Genomic DNA, 22,974 nt, shown 5'->3' with positions numbered 1-22,974 from the left:
TAGCAGCCGGGGGCCAAATGGCACTCGAGTGGATCTGGCAGACTGAGGTAGAGAAATGACTCACCCGAGCAATCTGATTCCCCTCATTCTCCGCTCTCGGCAAACTCCGCCTAAACTGCCAACTGCTCGAGTAACTGCCTTCTCCTGCTGGGATATGGCACTGGAGCTTTTCGCCGGGTAGATGACTTTGATACCGAGATAACGCGTCAAGTTATTCGAGGTCGTGATGGATGAGAGCAACGTGTTTATGAAGCGTGTTGCAGTCACAAGGTCAGGTCTGAGCAGTGCGCTGTATTGGCGAAAAGCCTGCCTCGTCTGACGAACAGAAGGGGGGGAGTGGCCGACGAATCACCACCCCGGACTGCCGGGTCCTGAAGTCTACTGCGACCTGTACGTACTGGCTGCTCCTCCGTTCATCTTTCCAATAACGACAATTATATGACCGCAAGCAGCCTCATTCTCCCTCCCGATTTCTCAAGGCAAGCCCGTCATGCCGTTGGCCTACCTCCTGCGGCTGCATGGTACACGTGCACGACGCTGAAAATCGAATTGTATTTTTTTCCGTTATTGTTTTTTTGTGTGTTAAACATGATAACGGTACTATTAATCCCGACGTTTCGCCCCAAGCTTTTTTTTACACCCTAAACAACCTTTTAGACTTTTGATCCCCGTCCGACGTCGGCGTCCACGGCTCCATCTCGTACTCGTCCCGGCCCCGCCCCGCAAGCGAGGTGGCCGAGTCACCCCTGGGCCTAATGGCGGCAGTGGTGTATGGCGGTTTTGTCGGCTGCTGCTGGAAGCCCTGCTCCTTCGCCGCCGCGCCCGCCCACGCCTCCTCGTTGAGCTTTTGGAAGGCGCTGGGGCTGTGCCGGAGCGGGCGGGAGTTGGACCGGGAGTGGCCGGCGGCGCTCTGGGCGCGCTTCTGTGACGAGTTCATGTTGTTGGAACCGGTGTTGGCCTGAGAGGTCGTCTTCACGGAGCTCAGGAGGCCGGGGACCTTTTGAAGGAGTGGGCGCAGGGTAGGCAGGCTGCCGCAAATGATGGCGCAGGCGACTTCGATAATGGACCAGGTCACGACGTCAACATTGTCCCCTAAAAGTAACGAAACCCGCGGTCAGCATCGTATCAACGGTGGTTATAATAAGACTCGCATTTTGGCCGACTTACAGGTAGAGTCGAAAGAGTTTGTAAAGGAAACAATGTACTTCAGGCGCACCATACTCGTCACGCAAGCGCTGGAGAATTATAAAGGTCAGCAGGGTCCGCCCGATTATGCCAGCCTAGCCATGAATCCCGACTTACAAAGAACCGATGCTGAACATTAGCACCACTGCAATCTTCTTCTGCAGGGTCAGCTGCAGTCGAAACACCTCCCTAACCGGCAGAAACAAGATAACGAGGTCCTCGACGATACTGAGGATGGCGCCGGCCCAGGTGACGGCCGTGATGTTGAGACATTTCGCTTGGATCCCCCTTTCCCAGACCGCCTGCACCGGGATGCACTGTAGGATGACAATGATTATAAAGATGAGGCCGTGGCCGACGACGAAAATATTACAGGCCAGCACGGAACGGCGCAGCCAGGTTGCGGTGAAGATGCGGCCGAACAGGACCAGGATCGAGACCTTGGCGGCAACCTGTATGAGGATGTAGAGGATTTGGGCCGTGTAAAAGATCTGTTTTTGGTGGCTGTTAGAACTGGCACAAGGATCCTTGGGAGAACGGAATCACGGTTCCACGAGGTTGCTCACCTGGAAGATTGGCGCTGCGTTGGCTGGTTGGACGTTCCAATAATGAAGTCCGAAGCCAAGACTAGCGCCTGTATACCACTTGTTAATATTGACATGCCCCCCCGCTGTAGTAAAGTCGCGCGGAGAGCCCCCGCCAAGGGACAAACGCACCAACTATCTTAACCGAACAGAGGGCGATGAGTAGGACTGTCGCGAGTAGAGCCGTCCAGTCATCTAACCAGAGACGGCTGGAGACGGTCCACCTGGCGATGCATCGCAGCAGGACGATGAAGGCCGTCAAGGCCAGGCAAACAACTGCCGTCAGCTTAACCTCGAAACCCCTGGACTCCTTTGGGAACGCGGCGCAGAGTTCCCCGAGCAGACCGGCTGCCTCTGTAAAGAACCAACATGGGTCGCATTAGACGTCTGCTCTTCGGGGCTTGGACCAAAACTCTCGGGACGGGGAAGACAAGTCGCGTACTGATTTGGTCGGTGACGTTGCACGACTGCTGGACGCATGCGGACAGGGTCGCCTGCAGCGTTAGGTTGGTGCAGGCGCAGTTGGGTATTGTCGACGGCGCCGCAAGGCTGCAGTTACCGTCCTGCAGTCCTTGGAAGAGGCAGGGCGTCTGTGTGTGAGGTGAGGCAGAGCAAAAAACACGTTGAGCGAGTCAGCGGGATGCCGTTCGCTAAAGGGATCGGGCATGAAAATGGAGAGTGACCCTTCGATTTCGGATTAACGACCCATTGTTCCCCCGCAGAGACCCGAAAGGACAAATTAAAAGGAAACATCAATGAACGGACGGACAAAGCACTTACAGCACATTGCGGCGTTGCCAAAAGCAGTGCGGAAATGCCCTGGGCGGCAGCCAGCGGTGCTGATACCGCTGCCAAAGTTACTGCCAGGAGCGCGGCGAGATGAGCTCTCATCATGCGTTTATGGGCGGAAAAGACAAGCAAAAGGATTGGCACGCATGGATGGGCATGTTGAGGGGAAGAAGGGAAGAAGGGAAGAAGCAAAGAAGAGGGCAGGAAGGGGGGGGGAAAAGGGGGACGATGTATGGGAAACCAAGCTCCCGGAACATTGCGTGCACCCTCTTGCCCGCCTCCCACAGCGGAGCTAAACAGCAACGGCCTTAACCCAACTCGAAACATCCGATACCATGTATGTCAGCGTTCGCGTCTAGAACCATGGGGGAGATGGACGAGCTGAGAGTAGGTAGGTATCTGCAAGCCATGTTTGCGCCGCCAACATGAGGGCCTAGTACATAAATGGCCGGCTGCGGGCCCCCCCTTTTTCGTATCCAAGGAAAACGGCGAACACATGGCTCCCCGGGGGGAGGAGGAGGTTCGGCGAGACACATGGGAAGCTAGGTTAGCCTAAGCCGGCGGCGGTGGGCGGGTCCGCCCTGCGTGGGTTACTAGCGTATGTGCTCAGTGCTGCAGTGTCCTTTGTATATTCTTCGGGGGTGTGTGGGCTATCGAGTAATTCGCTCGAGGTTCGTGCCTTGCGCTAGTGTCGCCACACCGGCCTTTATCCCGGGGCAATCGCTCTTTACGTGCAAGTGTGGCCCTTGGCGCATCAGTCATGTTTTCCTCCCCGCAGACCCAAACCGCTTTCCCACCATGCTGCCCCATGTCCCCCCTAAGCAGTGGCGCCGGGACGGGTTGCTGCCTCGCCCAGGCGAGGTAGGCATGCCAGGCGCACCTAGGCCTAAGGCAGCCCATTGACAGACATCAACAGGAGACACCCTTGGATGGCCTAGCTTTTGCGGTGAAACGCGAAGCGCAACTAGAAACCGTCCCTCGCCGGTTTTTGGGGCTGTTCCCACGTGGCGAATCCCTCACCCGTGCGTACAAACGACAGTATCCCCTGCGTCTCGTGTGTGTTGTGTTCGTGCACGGTTCGGGCAGGTCTGTTGGGGACCGCAGGGTTTTGCCCCGCAATCACCTCAGGGGTAGCATCTGCCAAAGAAGCGAGGGAGGAGATGGACCTCTCGTTACGGAAGCCGCTTCGCGCTCCAACGATCTCGCCAGGTGACATGGAATCTGCATCTGCATGCTTGGGGGTGTGATCAATGGACCTCGAGTGATAGCCGTCACCTGCATCTCCTACCCTCTCTGCTGCGAGGGATCTCACGGGATCCTTCGACTGCGTGCCCGCGACAAGCTACCCGGCGTCACATCACACTCGTTTTCCTGCTGGATCCCAGCCCATTTTCCCGATATGAAGGCGTCCGGGTATCTGTTTTCGAGGTGCTACCCAATAGCCGCAATCGCATCCGATGCAAAACAAGCACCTCGTCGGGTTTCGGCTCCCTCTGCAGGTCCAATTCCGAAAAGGACTGCGGTATAAAGATATCCGTGGATTGGACAAGCTTGGACGAATCTATAAGAGTGATTTCGATGTTTTTCTGCCCGCATCTCATAATGTCCTTGTCATTTTGCCATCGCGTCCAGTTGCGAGCGTGGTCCCAGTTGAAAAACGTAGACTGGAAGCAGCTGTTCTGTTTGGGGTTCCAGTCGAGGTGGCTTTGGACAGCTTCCGTCAGGTCCTGCTGGCTCAAGAACTGACGGGTGCTGTCACGCGCGACGAGGCCCCCCGTCTCATTGTCCTCATACGCCTTAGTGTTGCAATGGACCACCCGCCAAAGTCTGGGCGGAGGCTGGGTGCACCAGTATGCGTCAGTGTTGAACGAGTTTGACATGGTGATGTAGAATTTGGACCTGGAGAAGAAGCAGTCGCTGTTTTCCCCGACCTGTAAGGATATGATTGCCTTGAGCAGTTGCCCTTCTGGGAAGATCGGGGACCCACTCTCCCGGTGGGCCCCGCCATAAGATGACCACGCGCCTCCCAATTGGGCTTATCCCAATTGGGCACGCGAGGGCTTCCCGGGCATCAACTTTGGCACTACTTTATGAGACCCCTAGAGATCATCACAAAAGGGCTGGGCACCACTCCCTTATATACATCTCTAAACACCACCACCCTCGGACACCATGTATACACCATCTTTGCGCGGGGCACTGCCCCAATAAAGGCACCTAGCTCTTGGCACTTTGTGTTGGTGCGGAGGCTCTCTACCGCCGCACCTGGACTTGACTTGGCCAGGAACAGGAGGATGGCAGGCGGACTACCTAACTCGGGCCAAAATGCTAATTAACCCGATTGGGACAGCTGGCCAAAGATTTCGGGAGAGGCTACCTATGTACCATCTGCGAGGGAAAGAAAGAGGAAAAAAAAGGAGAGAAATCGAGAAAAGCTTTCAAAGGACGAGAAATTCTTGAAGTCTCGTATATCCCCCCAAGTCACCACGACCCCTGCGATCTCCAGTTTCAAACCCCCTGTTACCCCCTGTTACTGTTACCCCCCTGTTACTGGGTGGGTTTTTCCTCTTTCTTTCCCTCGCAGATGGTATACGGAAGTGTCAGGCAAAAGTTTTCGCCGTGGGGCCGGGGTATGCCACGACTAATAGCAACGCATAGAAGTTCATAATTAACATATTCTTACAGCACTAAACCTATAACTGATTTTTGAAAAATGTATAAGCTAGGTATCACGGCCTTTAAGGCCCCTGTAGAATATGAAGCTATTCGCACGGGCGATTGCCTTAAGCAGTCCTCTTGGGAGGATCGGGGACCCACTCTTCTGGTGGGCCCCGCCCTAACCCTGTCAGGTGACCACGCGCCTCCCAATTGGGCTTATCCCAATTGGGCACGCGGGGGCCTCCGGCAGGCGATCCCTCAACTTTTGCACTACTTTCCATGACCCTAGAGATCATCACACTAGGCCTTATTTGGTAGGAGCTGAACACGCCCTGCCCTGGTCGATACATGCCCCACGGCGAAAACTTTTGCCTGACACCTCCGTCAGCCATCACGCGGCTGCTACATTGCATTTACCACGACCCATCGGCCCCACATACCTATCGTGGCTAGTGAATCCACAACAGGCAGTCCCTCCAACCGCATCATATACCTGGGTACCTAATCACTCAAACATTAGCCCATGTTGTGACTTGTCTCTGGACTTGACTTGTGCCGCAATCTTTCGCGCCATCGTTTGAGCCAGGCTCAGCTTTATCCGTCAAACTGGGCACTGAATTTACCCGCCAGCTCCTTCAATTCCATGTTGTCGTTAACAGCCCTTATCAAAACGCTCGACTGGACCACCTTGTCGAGGTTGGTCCCGTCTCGGCTGGTGAAGACGTTGGTCATGACGCGGTCCATGAACTTGGCTACGTCCTTGGGGATGGCGAGCTTCTCTCTGCGCATGCAAAAGAGGACCAGGGCGGCCAGGCCCGAGGCCAAGGCGGTGGCGCCCGAGTTGCCGGCTTGGTAGGTGGTAGGGCTCTTGTCGATGTCGACAAACAGGTACTCGCCCGGGAAGTAGTAGTCGACCCCCCTCTGGACCACGTACGGCTGGATGCCGTTGTACCGGTCAGTGGCCCCAATGCTGCGCGTCTCGGGCCAGCCGCACGGCAGCCATTCATTGTCGGACCGGCTGTTGCCCATGTTGTCCCCGGCCGCGCAGAACATGAGGATGTTCGCCTTGGACGCATTGTCGATGGACGTCTTTAGGGCTTCAATGTCGTCGGCTTGGTTCCCTTTCTTCTCGGAGAGCTTCCTGACGCTCCAGCTCATGGAGATGATGTCCACCTTGCAACGGACCGCCCAGTCTATGGCCTAAGGCGCTGCTAGGTCAGCCCAACTCGCATCGAGAGGGTGGGAAGAATTCTAGTTTTGGCTTGGGGTGGAGGGGAGGGGGGAGGACCTACGTCCTTGGCCTGCTTCAAGCTGAAGCTGCGCTGCCTCAGGCCGTTGTCCGACTCGTAGGTGAGCTTGCCCACGTAGATTCTAACATGGGGACAAACTGACTTGATGAGCCAGGCAAGCTTGCTGCCATGCTGCTTGGACGACAGGAACAAGGGCTTGGGGTCGCTTGAGCTGTCCCGCGGCCACCTTGGATGTGCCAGGTAGCGACCGACCCCATGGAAGGTGGGGTCGACACCATCGTCCAGCAAGGCTATCTTGACCAGCTGGTCGCGGCCGGGCGGCCTTTCCGAAATCCCATCCAGGTTCACGAGCCACTCGCCCATCGCCTTGGCCGCCTTGATCCACGGATGCGGCAGACTAGGTAGGCAGGCTAGTTAGCTCCGGCTGCTTTCCTTACGAGCGGACAAATTGCGCCGCGCATGCAAGACGGAGAAACGGAAGAGGGTTGGGGAGCTGACGTGGAATCGTTCGAGTCGTCCGAACGACCTTCGGCCCCGCTGGACGCCTGCGGCTTCTTGTTCTTGTCGGCCGGGATTACTTTCCGTAGCGCCCTGTCCGATTCCGGCTGGCCCGGATTGCTGACAACAACGAGGTCCTTCAGTAGCTGGACGCCAGCCTCTTCGCGGCCCTGCAGTTGGTTCGTCAGCCTCTGCGTTATGGACGTCTTTGTATTCCCCCCCCCGGGCGAAGCTCACCGGCCTGGCGTGGAGGCGGATAGTGCGCAGCTGTAGCGACCGGTAACAGTCAGAACGGGCTGGCGCCTTAGGTGATAAAACCCGAGGGTTAGCGGATACGAACGCTCTTGAGAATGCTCAGCCCCTTGGTGTCCAGCCAACCGCTCATGACGGCCCGCAGGCCACTCCAGTACAGGTCGAGCTCGACCAGCTCCTTGGCCTTTCCTAGCGTCTCGGCCGCCAGATCTGGCGTGTTCCAGTCCAGGTAGCGAATCTCGAGGCCGTCGAGGCATTTTTCCACCGTCTCGTCGCTGCAAGGCCGCTCCTTGTTGTCAAGCACGACCAGCTTGAGTATTGACCTCACTCCCTTTCCTGGAGCCCTGGGGCTGTCTTTGCGGCCCTTGAGCCACTTGAAGACATTGATGATGTTGAGTTGGTCCGATTTCCAAACTTCATCCAACGACCCAACAACTCGATCGCGGTTATATTCGAGGCTCAGGACGACTTTGGCCATTTCGGGCGCGAACTGGAGATAGTTGAAGTTGGAGGTAGTAGTATGGGAGATGCGCTGCGTCTTCCCGTCCAAGATGAAAAATACATCGAGGTCGGCCTCGGCTGCAGTAGCCAGAGGAAGCTTGTCAACAGTTTCGCCGTCCAAAGAAATGCCCTATGGCTTCACGGTTGGCCGGCAAGGTAATAAAGAACAAATGGGAAAAGAAATGGGCACAGAGGACTAGACTAACCCTGACAGGTGGGTGCCGTGGCGGCTTTCTGGCTCGGAAAGAGACATTGGTACGCCTTTTCATACCCACCCAGCTCGAACACCTCGCGCTGACAGAGGTTGGTAATCTCTATGGCTAACAAATCCGTCCGTAGATGATGGAGCTCGTGTGAGGACACCGAACCCTGCATAGGGGCCTTCTTGTTGGCCGGGCTGGCCTGGTTGCCCTGCAAAGCGATGGAGGGCTCTGTATTCTTCCCACTGTCGGAGGCGCCCTTGCCCTTCGCAATAGCGGAGACATCGGACGGCTTCAGAGCTCCCCTCTCCCCCGGCCCGCCCAGACTAGTGTTCGTGGATCTAGCGGCCGCCTCTGCAGCCTTGGTGGCGTCGCGCGTGAAGTAAAGGTATGGCGACTGGCCGGTCGAGTTGTGCACGGTCAAGGCATGACTGTCGCGCTGCAGGAGCTTCTCCAAGATGCGCAGCCGGCGGGCTCTCGTCTCGAGGAAGGTCTGGGCGGCCGCCTTGCAGGTGCTGCACGCGTTGGCCCCAAGCTCCGAGGACGAGGGGGGCAGGGTCGGCCGCCGGGTGAGCGGTTGGCCGGCCTTGTTTGCCTGGCCGGCCGGGCCACTTGCATCCGGCCGCGGTGCCTGCACCTGGGCCCTGTGCTGGTTCGGCTGGGCGGACGTGACCGGTGCCGCCTGGTCGGGCATGACCGCCTTGAAGAGCCAGCGCACTGCCGGTGGACACCCCGGGAAGGCAGGGTAGCATTTCGAGTGGTGCAGGGCGTCGTGCAAGGGCGTGTTCCCGTCATGTTCCTCGCGCGGCCCTTCCCACTGCTGGGGTGCGGGAGGGCTCTTGGGCAGGCTTTGGCACTGAAAGATCTCGATGTGCGCGAGGTCGATCATCTCCTCGACTCCGTCCAGGTCCTTCCGGATGGCTTGATGGAGACATGTCTCGCCGGCCGCGTTCTGCGTGGATATCGCGTCGGCCGCTTCGCGTTGGTCCAAGACGCTGCATAGGAATCTAGCGAGGTCCGAGGGCTCTTCGTCCTTCTTGGACCCGATGTCAAATTCGATGGCCATGAACAAGGGATGTTGTCCCCCGCTGGGACGCAACAGTGGAAGCCGTCGTTCTCTCTCCTTGTTCGTCTCCAGGATAAGCTGAACCAGGAGCTTGGCCCGATGGAGCGGGTTTTTGTTCAAGAAGCTATCGGTTTTTCCGAGCACGTATTGCAACAAGTTGACAGCTTCAGCCGCGTCCTGGCCGCCTCGGTGCAAGCGCGACTCCATCTCCAGACAGTCTCGGATTCGGGCGCGCACGGCGGACTCAGCCTCGGGCACCAGGGCCCCTGAAGCCGAGAGCGACGCGTCTGCGATCATTCCTATAACATCTTTTCTAGCACGCAGAAGGTTGGTGGGGTTTATATCGTCTGCATCGCTGCCGACGCTGACGGGTTCGGGCTGAGCGCTCTGGATGTTGGCTATCGCATATTCGTCCACGGTGGTGCTGGCTTCGCCAAAGTCGCCGTAGACGTCCTGGAAGCTCTGCCAGAATTGGGCCATGGCCGCGACAGAATCCACACTCGAGCGATGGCCGATCCTATGGGGAGAGTCGAAAGTCCGAGGTGGTAGACTCTGAGGCACGTCGAGTCGCGAGCTAGGCGCTGGTCGCGGCAGAGCTGAGAAGGCTGCCTACTGCTACATATTACTTGTCATACCTGCCATAACCCGTCTCTGAACGTGGTCGGGCGAATCGTTCATGCCGAACCTCCAATGCCTGAGGGCCCCTGTACGCGGGGTCGAGGGGTCGTGGTAAGCGGTATACGCAATGTAACCAGCCACGTGATGGCTCATACATAGGTAGGAAGGTACCCCTCTCGGCGTCCTGTTGGCCGGCCCGGCCCCGAGGCTGCGTGACACGTCACCTCGCGCCTCAGCCGACAGCACGCCCCGTCTCTCCCGTTGTCTCGCCCACCCCGCCGCGTACGCCGTCTTTCCTCACGGCTTCGGCCGACGTCGGCTCGGGGGTGACAGCCCGGTTCTAACGTCACCCGTGATTGCAAACACAGTTGTGCAATGGCGCCGCTGGGTTTCCAGGTCGAGGCGGCGCCGATCGCTAACCTCCCGGAATGCCTGAGGGGCGAAGTCATCGAAGGCGCCAGCGAGGCGGGTCCTCCAGATCCGTATGTTGGGCCGTTGAGGTATACGAGGTGGCGACCGACATAAACTGACCCCATCTAGGGTCATCATACAGGTGCATGGCCTCGCGGGAGCGCGCTGTCAGCCCTCCAGCCTGGAACTCCACAGTCAACGGCCCTCCAGCTTCCGTAGACTGTGGGCGGACGTGGTGGGCGAGGCTGCCACGTCAACCGGTCTGGAGGATGCTGCACTGAAACTGCTCTTCGGACTCCAAGCCTATGTAAGTGCCCACTGCTTACTACCCGGTTGAGTTTGTCTGCTGAGCAAAGGACTCCCCGTTAATGACCGACACGACTATCTAGGCTTTAAAGGGAGGTTCTCTGGTCTTTCTCGCTCATGACTTGGGAGGCTCGATTTTGAAGATGGTGAGTTTGAAAAGGCCGCATGTGGTGGGGTTTAGATACTACATACTTACTTTGAGCCCAAGGCTCTCGTGCTTGCTGCGAAGGATCCCAGTTATCGAGGCATCCTCGACAAAACATGCTGCCTCGTGAGTGCAGTTCCCCCCGGGTCAAGCACCCCTTGGTCCTTTCTGCTGGCATGTGCACACTCAAACATAAGACCAGGTCTTCTTCGAGACGCCGCACCGCAGCTCGCATGATAACAGCTGGCCAACCCTTCTGTTGGGCGTTCTCGAGTCTCGCTACAGTGGCCGACTCGGCCATTGGCTCCCTAAGGCCCTTGGCCAACTATCCTCCCAGCACGAGGGTCTGGCCAGCGAGTTCAATGCCCTGCCAGAAACGTTTCGCATCATCAGCCACTATCGGGACCCGAGGTATATGCCCGACGATCTTTGGGTGAGTTGCCCCGCAAACGTTCTCAGCCGCCAAACTCAAAAACCTTTTCCTATAGCTCGCTACCTAGAGGCTTTTGGAATATCCGGCTGACTTTATGCCTAACCACGGGACCAGTTTATGCCAAAGGAGTGTGCAACGCTAGGACTAGCAAATGAAGAGCGCGTCGGGGTCGACCAGCCCTACGGCTGCCCCTGCGAATACATGCCGCAGAGCGAGGTAACCCAGCTGGGCAGGCAACTACGGGATGCCACAATGGGTATGCCAAATCCCATGCCTTCGTATCAGACGCTGCGCGTGGACTGATTAGAAGCTTCGGCCTTGCACAGCTCAGTGGAAACCGTATCGGGCCTTTTTGCGGCTGCTATCTCATCATGAGCTCGAACCTCGACAGGAACCCTTACCGTTCGAACAATATTGCCACCTCGCCGCGAGTCTTCTTGAAATGCCAAGGGTGGCCGAATGGATCTCGTTAAGGCGCCAACCGGACACGATCCTGCGGCTGGCACTAGGACGGAGTCTAAGCCCGGCTGGCGTGTTGAATGCCCTCGGAAAGTCGCTGAGGGCCCATTCTCCAAGTCACCAATGCGTGCTCCTCGTCTCTGGCACAGAGCCGCCCAAGCTAGGGCCAACAGACGAAGCACAGGTTTACTCGGCCCTCATCCGGCAATTCCTCCAGCAGGAGCCTCGTCTGTACCTCGCGATCCGTCACCTGCAGCCCATCCTCCTGGACTCAGTGGCCTCCCAAAGCCGCCAATGGAGAAGCCGCACGCTATGGCGCTGTCTCAAGACGCTGCTACACGCCCCTCGGCAGACGCAGTCGTACTGTCTCATCAATGCGGATGCGTCCAGCCTACAAGCCGAGGTCCTACGCCGCGTGATCCTGGCAGCCCAACGTACCGAGATCCCGCTGCGAATAATTGTTGCGGCGGAGAGATTCTCGCACGTGCCGCTGGAATCCAGTCCATGTTTCGATTTGGACTTGAAGGCGGCGGAATTCGCAGAATACATCAGGAAAGACCTCGGGGAATTGGCCACGGCCGCCGCCCTAAAGCAGCCTTCGCAGCTCTTGGTGGCGGCGTGCGACGCTCTCGTTGACAAGTTGTCGTCTTCGACTGACTACAGACAGTCAGAGATTTTCCTGCGTATGGGCATCCCCCACGCCTTGGATGCCGATATCTCTCGGATATGGACGGCGTGTGCGACACCTGACGCGGCTGTGGCGATCAGGCTGGCAAGCAACGAGTATGGGACTTTTATCACCAGAGCCGTGTTCTGGGTGGCTCACGCAACAGAGCCCTTGTCCATTCCCGAGCTCGATGCCATTCTAGCATTCGAATGCACTCGGCGACCGGGCAATCCTTGGCCATCGACACACGGCAGCATAGCCAACTTGCCTGATATTCTCCCCGGGGTCGTGCAGATCTACAGCGGTCGGTTGGCGCTTTGTGGAGGCCTCCCCGCCCAGACGCTTGACGAGCTCTTCCGGACGACGCTCCAGGGCCATTCGGTCGCCTGTCCCTCGGCTGATACATACATCGCTCACGTGTGCCTCGAATACTTGATGAGCCACGTCTGGAAGCCTCCGATGGCTCTCGATCACAAACAGACAATGGCGCGGTATGCCGCTCGGCATTGGCTTTGCCATTATCGACGCGCCGGCCCTTGCCCGCCGGATGACCCCCTCTACTCGGCATTTGCCAGTGACGACGCGAACGTCGACCGCTGGATCGATCTTTTGGAATTCATCCTGCCAGAAGCCGGTCGGCAATATGGCAAGGGCAAGGGCGAGGGAGGCGAGAATAACCAGCGTCCTGACGGCAAGCAGCTTCGCGGTCGCCTTCACATCGATTCCTTCCGGATGCTGGAGGTGTGTCAGTGGCTATACCTCGGTCGGTCGTCCGAGGCGGTGCTGGACAGGCTACTCGTCATAGCTTCCGAGCGGACCGACCGGGAGCTTCTCCTGGCCCTCTGCATGGATTTGGCGACGTTCGACAAACAGGCGGTGATACGAGCCGTAGGGACTATGCCCTGGGAGCTCGGCGAGGGCGTTATGGCCAAAGCCGACGTGTTCGGGGATCCGCAGGAAAAGGCCGACGCCTACTTGACGGCAGTGGCATTGGGGAATACCAAAGCGGCAGATGGCATTTTTGCCCAACTGGTGAGCCAGCCGCCTCCAATGTGCTTCTCGAGAGCCCTCCAGATTGCCTGCGATTTTGACGATGCGGCGGCGGCCGAGTCGATCCTCGACGACGAGGGAGCCTGGGGCCCGATGGTGAGGGAGGCGAACCTTAAGGACTCGGGCTGGACGGTTGTGCACTCGGCTGCACAGAGCGGCCATGACAGCATCGTCGCCCGGCTTGGCGAGCTCGACGTTCGCATGGACACGCCAACCGCGGAAGCGGAAACGAGGCCGCTGCTCATCGCCGTCTCGCACGGCTTCACGCAGCTGGTCCATACCATGTTATCCTACACTGGCAAGGTCGACCGCAACCTCAACCTCCTCCCTGCTGATGGGCCCGGCACCAGTCCTCTGCACGTCGCCTCGCGTTACGGCTTTTATTCCCTCGTCCGCCTTCTGGTGTCAAACGGGGCTGACGCAGGCGCAAGGGACGCAAATCTAGACCTTCCGCTTCACCTTTCACTCCGAAACGGCCACAGACGGACTTCTTCGTATCTCTTGACCCAGCTTCGGGCCGCGCCTTCGAATGTCGAGGACGGGGAGATGCCTGTGGACATTGTTAGTCCCGACATCGGACACGGGGATATCGGTGTATTTGACCGGCCACTGTCCCGGAGTTTCTTGGACGACTGGGGCGTGTACGCAGAGATACAGGCGGGCGATGATGCGATATCCACAACCGGCGGCGCTGCCCGACGCGGCAGTGTAGCCGGAGCGGGACCCGGACCCGGACCCGGAGCGCCGGACGCGGCTAGTCTCGACAGCCCCGTCAACGCAGTCAACCGGGGCGGCATGACGATGCTCATGGAAGCGGTCAAGCACGACCGACACGACGGCGCATTTGTCCGTGCACTTGTGGACAAGGGTGCGCTCCTCTCCCTTTCCCCCGACGACAAGCCCACAGCGCTACATCTGGCGGCGCAGAGAGGTTCGGTCAGCCTGGTGCGCTATCTCGCCGACAAGGGGGCCAGCGTCGACGGAGCCTGCCTGAAGAACGGATTTACGCCGCTGCACTACGCCTGCTACTGGGGTCGGGCCGAGGCGGCCGAGGAGCTCTTGGGTCGCGATGCGAGTCTTAGCGCCACGGACAGCTCGGGTCGTACGCCGTTCGTGGCGGCCTGTCGCAGCGGCCAGGTGCACATGGTGAAGCTGCTGCTTCTGCGTGCTGCCCCTGCCGGCGACGGTGAGCGTCAGAGAGCGACTGTCGAGGCGGTCCGGCAATCCCGGACCATGGTGGTCGAGCTCCTCCTGGACTCGGGCTGCGACGCCAACGCGCGGGACATGCAGGGCTACTACAAAGACAGCCTGCTCCACATCGCCGCGTCCAACGGCCACGCCGGGCTCCTCCAGTTGCTGCTGCTGCGGGGCGCTAGGCACGACGCCGTGGACACGAAGGGGGGCCCGCCGCTGTTCGACGCCATCTGGAGCGACGTGGTCGATTCGGCACGGATGCTGCTCGAGGCCGGCGCGAACCCGGATGCCGAGAGACAAACCGACGAGACGCCTCTGTCGATAGCCATCTCCAGCAATAGGGCGCAGGTGGTGCGCATGTTGCTGCAGAGAGGCGCCAAGCTGAGGCGCCCGCCATCCTGGACCATGTGCGAGAACAATCTCGAGCTCGCGCTCGGGCAGTCGAGCACCAAGGTAGCCATCGTCCTGGTCGAGGCCTACACCCGGAGCGCCAGTGCTGGTGGTGGTGGTGGTGGTGTCGCGCCCGACGGGTGTACGGCAGCCAAGGCCCTGAGGTTGGCTGTCAAGTACCACTGCTTGCCGCTGCTCCGACCCATTCTGGACGAATGGGGTGGCGCCAACGACCTTATCGACCCAGACGACGACAACAACGACGGCATCGACGGCGACGGCACAGCATTGCATTTTGCCGCCTCGAGGGGTGAACTCGAGGCGATGGAGGTCATCCTGGAGGCCAAGACCACCGACGCCAACAGGGTGGCGGGCCGACATGGCACTGCACTTCAGGCCGCCGTCCTCGCCAATGACAAGCAGCTCGAGATGGTACGCATGCTCCTTGATCGCGGGGCCGACCCGCGCGTCGTCGGTGGCCCCCACGGCACCGCTCTCAACGCGGCCGCCTTCCGTCGTCTCCGAGACGTCGCCAGCCTTATCATCGAGCGGTGGCCGACAACGACAACAACCGGCTCCGCCGACGCCGACCGGTCCGCGCCGAGGAAGCACGGCACGCCATTGCAGGCGGCCCTCAGAGGCCTCGTCCACAGGCCACATGAGCGGGACGAGCCCATCGACAGCCTCCTGGACATCCTCTACAGGCACGACAGCTATCTCGGGGCGTGCGAGGGTCCCTCACGCCGGTCGCTGCTGCACATGGCCGCCCGGGCTCGATGCCCAGCCGCGGTCGAGTGGCTCCTGGCCCACGGGCTCCCCGCATCCACGGTCGACGCCGTGGGGCGGCGGCCCATGCACATCGCCATCCACGCCGGCGACTGGGAGGTGACGCGGCTGCTGCAGAAGGGCGACACCCGCCTCCACACGTCCGACTACCAGGGCCGGGGCGGCCAGCACTACGCGGCCGTGTCCGAATCGCCGCAGCTTGTAGAGGCCATGTCCCCCATCACCTTCTTCAAGAACAACGTGGGGCCGCCCGAAGACGCCGCCGCCCCACGCCCGGACCTGCTCCGCGAGGCCGTGAAAAGGCTGACCTCGATCTACTTCACCGCGCCCGACGCCGACGGCTGGACGCCGCTGCACTGGGCCTGCCGGAAGCGCGACAACCTCGTCGTCATCTCCTACCTGCTGGAAAACGGCGCCGACGTCAGGGCGAGGACCGAGTCCGGATGGACCCCGCGCCACGTGGCCATCTTCCACGACAACGGCGGCGACGAGACCCTCCGTCTACTCGGCAAATCCGACACCGACACCGACACCAACGTCGACGACGACGACGACGACAGTGATGAGGGAAGCGACTTACCCAAGGAGCCAGGCGCGGCGCACAGCGTCAGCTGCGAAGCCTGTTTCTGCGCAAGTTCTCCCCCCCCCCCCCCGAGTTTGGTGGTGCCATGCTCGAGGCACAGTTTTCTCAATGCCACCCAGGTGACGCTTGCGCCGCTAACGAATACTCCACTGACATTACACAGCCTATTTACGGTGAACGATACCGCTGCACCAAGGAGGCATGCGGTGACTTCAACCTGTGCTTCAAGTGCGCCAAACACGTCGACAGGATCCATCCCCGAGGGCACTTGATAGTGTCGGAAGGCGAGTGGGTCGAGGTGACGCAAGGAGAAACGAAATGATAGAAAAGGGAAAAAAGAATGTTTTTTTTCTCTCACTTGGGATCTTGGCTCTTCTCCCCCAAAAGCCTTGTGGAGGCCCTTGCTAGCTTCCATGGAATGCAGACCTAGGCAGCAGCAGCAGCGTTTCTTCTCGCTATGCTCGGGACTTTTCGGCGTTGGCACTTCTGGGATGTTAATCTATCCGCGCTACCCATGGGAGAAGATAATACCATTCGCACCACGAACATCCCGTGTTTTTATATAGGTACCGACGGGAGGCGGCCTGGCACGGCGGAAATGGCGGGTTTGCACTACATAAGCTAAAATGCCATGTTAATATAGTAGCAGAGGCTCTTATTGTGTGAGCAGAGTAGCTGCACATGCAAACTCTGAGCGTGACCGACCGAGGGACCGTCTTATTCCCCTTCTCTCAAGACCGCTATCGCCGGCCTCATGCTCCTTATGCCGCCCAGATCGTATGGATGCGCACCCTACAACGTTGCAATACGGGTGTACTTGATTGCTGCGTCGGTCCTGTGACGAGTTTACTTGTAGCTTTGAACCTCCATGTAATTTATTCACACCTATCAGACCCTTGCCGCTGTCTCGGTGTATCGAAACCCCGTAACAACACTGTTATGAACATACTGGTCCCAGATTCGGGCCACACTATAAAGCCATGAGAAACATGCACGTCGTCCTGGCCACGGCGACAAAACGCCCTTTCGAGAGAAGGGTCGTTTATTGGCTATCTCTAATTGGGCCGGCTGTAACACCCTCACCCAGCCGTTGCCCCCGCATTTTGCCCGCTACCACGCCATAAGCTCCAACTGAGTTTGTCCCTAGAGGCGCTTTTTCTTGTTCTTTTTGCGACACACTCGCAGTTCTCATCCGAATACACAATTGGGGCAGATTCCCATCGTTCCCCCTGTCCTTCATCAGCAATGGACGAGCAGGCTGAAGACATCAACCTCGATGGCTGGGATATCGGAATACCCCTCGTCGCAGACGACGGCAACGACAGCGGCTTCAGGTTCCCCATCAGGAACAAAAAGGGCGAGAACGAGCGGCTGACGGCCTCGGGTTGGGGCCGAGACCCCAGCATCACGGCAGTGCGCGGGCGGCTCTACCATGTGGTGCACGGCTATCTCGAGGACGGCGAGGGCACGCCGGCGACGCTCGTCGTCTTCGAATGGCTGCTGGTGCCGGGGAAGTTGGGCAAGCGCTTCCGCGAGGCCACCATCAAGGTCATCTTCGCCGCGACAGACCAGCGGCCGGGCATGCAGGCGACCGAGAGCCTGGCCGACTACGGGCCGGGCATCGAGGGCATGGCGCCCTCGCTCCCGCAGCAGTCGGACCCCATCACCTACACGGTCACGCAGAAGCGCGTCCTCAAGCTGGGCGGCAGTTTCGGCTACGCCCCCTACGCCTCCGTCTCGCCCGAGGTCTCGACCGAGACCGCCAAGGACGGCATCCAGCGCGTCGACTTCCGCCTGACGGCCGGCTACCCCTACTTCGCCGGCAAGACCACGGGCGACCGCAACGCCGCGTACTGGGCGCTGCACGAGAACGCGGTCAAGAAGAGCGGGCTGCCGCACATTGTGCGCACCGCCGTGCTGCTGGCGCGGCCCGAGGGCGACTTTGGCCGCTTCGCCGCCACCTTTGACACGGTAACCGACGTCTCGGTCTTCTCCAACCTGGCCGAGGGATTCCGAAGGGCCGTCGGCGAAGTCGGCGACGAGCCCGTCTACTTCGACCCCACGCCCAACCCGGAGGTGCCGCATGGGGCTGCCGTGCTGTACGGCAAGAAGATCAACCTCGGCAAGAAGACAAGTCCGTTTGACATGAACAATCTGGGTGCCGTGAACCTGGACAAGCAGCTTCTCGTCCAAGAGAGTGCGGACCCGGGCTTGCACGAGGCGGAGGCGACGGAACCTCGGTAGCGCCTATACCCGTTGGAGCAGACCGTAGAGCACAGTCGGGCGAGGAGGGCGCTGACGACTCGACGGCGATATGGCACCTGCGGCAAAACCGGACACAATGCGCGCATCTGTCAAGTAGAAGAATAAACGTCTGATGTATACAGTTCCAAGTAGCTTGAATGGATTCCTGGCGCTGTTGGGTTGGCATGCGCGCCGATTGTTAAAAATGAGCGGTTGGGTGTTGCATTCTTTTGGGTGGTGCACTCGCTTGTGAAACACGTTACGTGGAGTTGAAGTATTCCTTTAACTTCGTTGAGATGCCGCCGGCGGCTGGCGAGCCCGTAACGACTGCCTCTGGAAGAGCCGTGCCTACAACGTCAAGCCAGACTGGCCGTATCGAGATGTTTGCTCAATTCACGCCGACGCCAGACCAGGTGACGCATCAACTGTTCGGCGAGGTTTTGACGGCCACGAGGCCGACGTCGCCGGCTATATTCAACGTGGGAGACCGGCTTCCCATCTCGCTAGATTTTCTGCATATATATCGAGATGGTTTACTTCCATGCCCTCATTACATCCATCCCTCACTGTTACACAAGCCTACCGATGATGCCCTGCAACTACTTCCTTCAAATTACCACGTGTTTCCGCCGCCTCATCAAAATAAATAAAAAACAAAAAAGCGAGGTGATACATCGAATCGCCTTCGCAGTGATAGCCTTGCTGTTCTCTCGACAACAGCCCACCTCGCTCCACCATGCGCGACTTGAAAAGAGCGCGTCCCCGAAATCCACCTAGAACATTTCGGGTCCGGCCTTGACAGCCAGCGGCCGTCCCGCCTGCTTGAGCGTCCCGAGGGCAATGTCGAAGAGCTCGAGGTCACGGCCTGTTTTGCATGATTTTGGTAGTTAGAAGACTGATCGCGCCGGTTTCCCGCGTTTCCGCCTGGGCAATAGCTTACCGGGGCAAGCCAGGAGCGAGATTGCAACTGGGAGGTTTTCGGTCTTGCCCGTCACCTTGGACTCGAAAGCTGAGTAGCCGACTGGGGCAGAGGAGGAGGTGTGAGTTAGCAGCGGCGGAGATAGCTATGCAAAGGGACAGAGGAGTAGCTGCGACAGCCCTCTGCTCGAGAACAAAGTTGCGGCTGGGACTTACTTGGGATTGTCAACTCGGGCCCTCCGAGGATGGGCGAGAGGAAGAGGTTGGGCACGCCGACCGGGTTGAAGGGTTTCCTGGACGGGGCGGCCAGCCATCACCGCGGTTAGTTCTCCGGATAGAAATGAGATGGGGAGAGGCAAAGCATTATTGAAGGGGCTCCAGTGCATACAGCGGCGGATCGTCCCGGTACCGGGGCGAGATCTCCTCGATTGGGATGATGACGATGGCGTCTGTCTCACGCTCCTTTGCGACCTGCTCGAGGAACCACTTTTTGTAGACGTCGAGTCGCTTGAGGGCTTCATTGCGCTCCTCTTGGGTGATCTTGGAGGACAGTTCCCTGTGATGGGGAATTAGCGACCTATGTGGTGTGTATAAGAAGGATAGATGGCTGGCGTACCATTGCCAGCGGACCGGCGGGCTCACGTATGGCTGTCTATCGAATTTTTTCAAGTAGTCCTCGCGGAACTTGTCGAAGCTGTGGTAGTCGTCATAGAAGAATGAGTTGCGGCCGGCCTATGTAAGAGCCAGACATTGCGAGTGAGTATTTCTGCCCCTGGTGCCCGTTAGTGTAATCAGGCTGGGAATTCTCACGTCTTTCATATATTCTTGGTAGGAAGCCCCGTGAGCCTCGGCCGGAGGATCCTTGTCCCAGAGCTCCACGCACGAAACCTTCTTGTGCTCCACTCCCAGGTACTTCTCGAGATCGGCCACGAAAGAGCCGATGAGAGCCACCTGCGTCTCGTTCCCGATGAGTGAGATGTAGTCGGTCGGGTAGATGATGGCAGGCGTTCCCTAATTTTTTTTAATGTTGGTTAAACCAAGGAGACCGCGCGAGTATCACCGCATATACATGCATATACAAATATAGGGGAGCTTATTACGGTGGGCTTGGGGGCACGCAAATCGCTTCCGTACCACGACTGCGCAAAGTACTTGCAGTGCTCGAGGTCCCTCCCGAAGAAGGTCGGCACGTCGAATCGCCTTTGTGGCGAATGATGTATATTAGCATAGCGACGAGTAGGCCCCAGAAAGGGATTATTGATATGAAGCTTACCTAAAGCTTGGGATGTAGCCCTCGACAGGAAGCACCCCGTGGGTGGGCCGCATGGCGAAGCAGCCATTCCAGTGTCCCGGCCGTCTGCCGCTTCCGCTTGCTGCAGTGATTGGGAATGGAACGGTCAGTCATCAAAAGTCTTGGGTCAACAGTTTTCAAGCCTGAAGTGGTCGGAATAAAAACTGACTGTCGGAACCGATGGTGATGTCGAGCCATTCGTAGGCGCTGCACGCGGCACCGCTGCCGCTGCTGCTCCCGGCGGGCGACTGGTAGCCGTCGGCGCGCGGGTTCCAGGGGGCCTGGTAGTCGATGCACTCGACGGGCTCCTCGGTAGCGGCGAAGGAGGCGAGCTTGGTGGTGCCGACGACGGCGGCGCCGGCCCCGATCAGGCGCTCGATGCAGGCCGCCGTCTTGGCGGGCGCGTCGTAGAGCTCGTAGTAGGCCTTGTTGCACACTGTGGTGCGGACCTGCGCGATCTCGAATATGTCCTTGACCGCCACGCGCCAGCCCGCCAGCGGGAGCCGGTCGCTCTTGGGAGAGGCCAGGCGGGACGGCACGGCGATCTTGAGCGTCTCGATGGAGCAGCCCGCGATCCTGACCTCCTCGAATGTTCTATTTTTTGGGGGTGATAGGAGCAGACTGCTGTCAGCTGCTTGCTTGTGGCCCAAGTCACGTCCAGTGAAAGGAGCAGGTTCTTGAGAAACCGATCTGTGTAGGATGATGAACAGCTACAATCTACATGGGCACGTACCTGTTCTCGGTTGTCCACAGGGAGTGGAGAAAGGCCCGGTGGGTGTCGTCGTAGAGCTTGTAAACCGGTGCAATGACGTTCCCGAGCACGACGTGCGGCCCCAGAGTCAGATTTTCGTAGTCTCCTTGGATGATGCGCTTCCAGCGCATTCCTTGGTTGGCGAGGAGCCGCTCAGCATCCTTTGAAAAGGAAAGCTTGGGCTTGGCTGAGACGAGAACCACGCCCTGCAGGAACTCCTGGGAAAAGACGTCGTCGTTGGCCTTGGCCAGGAAGTCCTCCAGCCATTTCGAGGTCACGTCCGATACGCCATCGTCCACACGAATCACGGTCAGGAGGCTAGGGGCTCCCTTGAGACCGATCGGGAGCTAGAGTCATCAGGTCGGGGCAACTAAACATTAGCGAACCGCCTAGCCTGGGGGTAGTTATTGGATGGCAGATGTCAGAGAGGGCCACCCACCTGATGAGTCGTGGATCCGGCACTATACAAGGCTCCGCCGACGTCGAAGGGCTCCACCAGCGACGGGGCCCGAGGTTTTGGCGGAATAGCCTTCGTCGCGACAATGCCCATGGTCGTGGAATTGCTGGGTGCGGAGCACGTAGGCCAGGTGGCTCAATGGCGGGATCTTGATAACCTTTGGTTTGCGTGGCGAGGGTTAGACTTGAGAACGGGTAAATGGGTAAATGGGAGACTGTGGAGGGCAGACACAGGCATGATGCACTAGGTACCTCCCTGGTGACCGCTGGTAGGGGGTTTTATGGCCAAAGCAACTATGCTATGCGTCTGTGTTGGTTTGGCTATGTGTGCAACCGACTCGTTGAACGGCGTATAGAGTACGCCGTTTTGTTGGCCCCTTTTCTGCGCCCTCTACACCGCACATTGTTCTGCCCAACACTAGAGGGCGTGCAGGCCTGGCGGCAATTGTAACAGCGCACTGCGTCGGCGCCTGCACCCAGCCGACCCGAACGCCATAGGCTAGACTGTTCGTATCCCTGAATTGATTCACAATACACATTGCACATTTGGAAAAAAGGAATATCGATAAAAACACATTACGTGTTGCAACAAGCCAGCCCTAATTCCCATAGATGTGCACCGTCTCTCCCTTCTTGAAGCCGTACGCCGTGGAAACGGCCGTGCCCCGCGACGGCGGCCAGTGCTGGAGCCATGGCTGAGCCCTCCCGTCCTCGCGGCGACGGGAACGGCCATGCTGTGGGACAGTGCCCCGTTCTTGCGCCTGCGTTGTATGAGTCGAGTTGTCGGCCCGGACAGCCGCGTCCGACGAGGCGGTTTTGTGCATGCCGGACATATTCATGTACCTAGGGTAGGACAGTTAAGTTGCGTGTCAGCACGTAAAAGGCCAAGCAGATCTGGCAAGGCTAGTCACGCGGGAGGGCTTGCTACCTTGTTTCGCTCGTTTGTGATACTGGTGCCTGGAGCCGTAGGCTTTGTACGTGGATGAGAGAAGGATGATACTGCCTCGTGTAGGGAAAACCCCGGAAGAAATTGGTCTGCGATGGCTTCTGGAGAAGATTAAAATGGGAGGTGTTTATATGCCAGGACATCGCTCGTAAACATGAGCGAGACTAGATATAGTATAGCTACCCCCTCAAACCTCGAAGAAGCGACGCTCTACATCAAAAGCCTTGCTTCAACTACCGAAGCCAGCTTACATTGGGCAAACTGCCGGTTAAAATACCGATCTCCAAAGTCATATGATACTCCGCTGCGATGCGGATAAAGACGGCTAAGGGGGGGGGGGGGG

At 58.7% G+C, this 22,974-nt stretch overlaps 8 protein-coding genes across 8 annotated transcripts; 3 read left to right on the top strand and 5 right to left on the bottom strand.

Annotated features, from left to right (window-relative positions):
- Positions 1-537: 537 nt before the first annotated feature.
- On the bottom strand, positions 538-3,090 carry GGTG_00759 (hypothetical protein). Its single transcript, XM_009218510.1, has 7 exons — positions 2,550-3,090; positions 2,212-2,359; positions 1,902-2,123; positions 1,752-1,819; positions 1,303-1,676; positions 1,168-1,235; positions 538-1,092 (listed from the first exon to the last, which is right to left on the bottom strand). The coding sequence occupies exons 1-7, from the start codon at positions 2,883-2,885 to the stop codon at positions 635-637; spliced, it is 1,674 nt and encodes a 557-aa protein (XP_009216774.1). The 5' UTR covers positions 2,886-3,090; the 3' UTR covers positions 538-634.
- Positions 3,091-3,760: 670 nt separating this feature from the next.
- GGTG_00758 (hypothetical protein) lies at positions 3,761-4,515 on the bottom strand. Its single transcript, XM_009218509.1, has one exon. The coding sequence runs from the start codon at positions 4,436-4,438 to the stop codon at positions 3,911-3,913; it is 528 nt and encodes a 175-aa protein (XP_009216773.1). The 5' UTR covers positions 4,439-4,515; the 3' UTR covers positions 3,761-3,910.
- Positions 4,516-5,403: 888 nt separating this feature from the next.
- On the bottom strand, positions 5,404-9,463 carry GGTG_00757 (hypothetical protein; the record flags this gene model as incomplete). The annotated part of the gene is made up of 6 exons (XM_009218508.1): positions 5,404-6,416; positions 6,509-6,863; positions 6,965-7,134; positions 7,202-7,231; positions 7,305-7,795; positions 7,924-9,463. The coding sequence occupies 6 exons, from the start codon at positions 9,461-9,463 to the stop codon at positions 5,811-5,813; spliced, it is 3,192 nt and encodes a 1,063-aa protein (XP_009216772.1). The 3' UTR covers positions 5,404-5,810.
- Positions 9,464-9,931: 468 nt separating this feature from the next.
- On the top strand, positions 9,932-11,199 carry GGTG_00756 (hypothetical protein; the record flags this gene model as incomplete). Its single annotated transcript, XM_009218507.1, has 5 exons — positions 9,932-10,319; positions 10,402-10,464; positions 10,527-10,589; positions 10,666-10,896; positions 11,011-11,199. Exons 2-5 carry the CDS (start codon positions 10,462-10,464, stop codon positions 11,197-11,199), a joined length of 486 nt encoding a protein of 161 aa, XP_009216771.1. The 5' UTR covers positions 9,932-10,319; positions 10,402-10,461.
- A 617-nt stretch (positions 11,200-11,816) lies between these two features.
- Positions 11,817-16,797, top strand: GGTG_00755 (hypothetical protein). Its single transcript, XM_009218506.1, has 2 exons — positions 11,817-16,072; positions 16,189-16,797. Exons 1-2 carry the CDS (start codon positions 12,041-12,043, stop codon positions 16,345-16,347), a joined length of 4,191 nt encoding a protein of 1,396 aa, XP_009216770.1. The 5' UTR covers positions 11,817-12,040; the 3' UTR covers positions 16,348-16,797.
- A 394-nt stretch (positions 16,798-17,191) lies between these two features.
- On the top strand, positions 17,192-18,479 carry GGTG_00754 (hypothetical protein). Its single transcript, XM_009218505.1, has one exon. The coding sequence runs from the start codon at positions 17,271-17,273 to the stop codon at positions 18,267-18,269; it is 999 nt and encodes a 332-aa protein (XP_009216769.1). The 5' UTR covers positions 17,192-17,270; the 3' UTR covers positions 18,270-18,479.
- A 204-nt stretch (positions 18,480-18,683) lies between these two features.
- On the bottom strand, positions 18,684-21,889 carry GGTG_00753 (hypothetical protein). The gene is made up of 11 exons (XM_009218504.1): positions 21,669-21,889; positions 21,212-21,576; positions 20,648-21,072; positions 20,461-20,560; positions 20,288-20,387; positions 19,998-20,198; positions 19,804-19,919; positions 19,576-19,743; positions 19,404-19,480; positions 19,210-19,290; positions 18,684-19,134 (listed from the first exon to the last, which is right to left on the bottom strand). Exons 1-11 carry the CDS (start codon positions 21,777-21,779, stop codon positions 19,043-19,045), a joined length of 1,836 nt encoding a protein of 611 aa, XP_009216768.1. The 5' UTR covers positions 21,780-21,889; the 3' UTR covers positions 18,684-19,042.
- Positions 21,890-22,153: 264 nt separating this feature from the next.
- On the bottom strand, positions 22,154-22,765 carry GGTG_00752 (hypothetical protein). The gene is made up of 2 exons (XM_009218503.1): positions 22,614-22,765; positions 22,154-22,528 (listed from the first exon to the last, which is right to left on the bottom strand). Exon 2 carries the CDS (start codon positions 22,522-22,524, stop codon positions 22,285-22,287), a length of 240 nt encoding a protein of 79 aa, XP_009216767.1. The 5' UTR covers positions 22,525-22,528; positions 22,614-22,765; the 3' UTR covers positions 22,154-22,284.
- Positions 22,766-22,974: the final 209 nt, after the last annotated feature.

The sequence above is a fragment of the Gaeumannomyces tritici genome (genome assembly GCF_000145635.1).
Source record: "Gaeumannomyces tritici R3-111a-1 unplaced genomic scaffold supercont2.1, whole genome shotgun sequence".
In the NCBI taxonomy this organism is placed as follows: domain Eukaryota; kingdom Fungi; phylum Ascomycota; class Sordariomycetes; order Magnaporthales; family Magnaporthaceae; genus Gaeumannomyces; species Gaeumannomyces tritici.
Note: the sequence above shows the minus strand (reverse complement) of the source record. Positions and strands in the feature narration are given on the sequence as shown.

What these genes read in the sequence shown, in the direction of transcription:
- GGTG_00759 (XM_009218510.1), bottom strand. Translation starts at nt 2,885, where the DNA reads ATGTTTCGAGTTGGGTTAAGGCCGTTGCTGTTTAGCTCCGCTGTGGGA. An exon ending in CAACGTCACCGACCAAATCA is followed by an intron (nt 2,124 to 2,211) that starts GTACGCGACTTG and finishes GGTTCTTTACAG; the next exon opens with AGGCAGCCGGTCTGCTCGGG. An exon ending in ACGCAGCGCCAATCTTCCAG is followed by an intron (nt 1,677 to 1,751) that starts GTGAGCAACCTC and finishes CACCAAAAACAG; the next exon opens with ATCTTTTACACGGCCCAAAT.
- GGTG_00758 (XM_009218509.1), bottom strand. Translation starts at nt 4,438, where the DNA reads ATGTCAAACTCGTTCAACACTGACGCATACTGGTGCACCCAGCCTCCG.
- GGTG_00755 (XM_009218506.1), top strand. Translation starts at nt 12,041, where the DNA reads ATGGGCATCCCCCACGCCTTGGATGCCGATATCTCTCGGATATGGACG. An exon ending in GCTGCGAAGCCTGTTTCTGC is followed by an intron (nt 16,073 to 16,188) that starts GCAAGTTCTCCC and finishes GACATTACACAG; the next exon opens with CCTATTTACGGTGAACGATA.
- GGTG_00754 (XM_009218505.1), top strand. Translation starts at nt 17,271, where the DNA reads ATGGACGAGCAGGCTGAAGACATCAACCTCGATGGCTGGGATATCGGA.
- GGTG_00753 (XM_009218504.1), bottom strand. Translation starts at nt 21,779, where the DNA reads ATGGGCATTGTCGCGACGAAGGCTATTCCGCCAAAACCTCGGGCCCCG. An exon ending in TGCGTGCCCCCAAGCCCACC is followed by an intron (nt 20,199 to 20,287) that starts GTAATAAGCTCC and finishes AAAAAAAATTAG; the next exon opens with GGAACGCCTGCCATCATCTA. An exon ending in TACCGGGACGATCCGCCGCT is followed by an intron (nt 19,481 to 19,575) that starts GTATGCACTGGA and finishes CGCCCCGTCCAG; the next exon opens with GAAACCCTTCAACCCGGTCG.
- GGTG_00752 (XM_009218503.1), bottom strand. Translation starts at nt 22,524, where the DNA reads ATGAATATGTCCGGCATGCACAAAACCGCCTCGTCGGACGCGGCTGTC.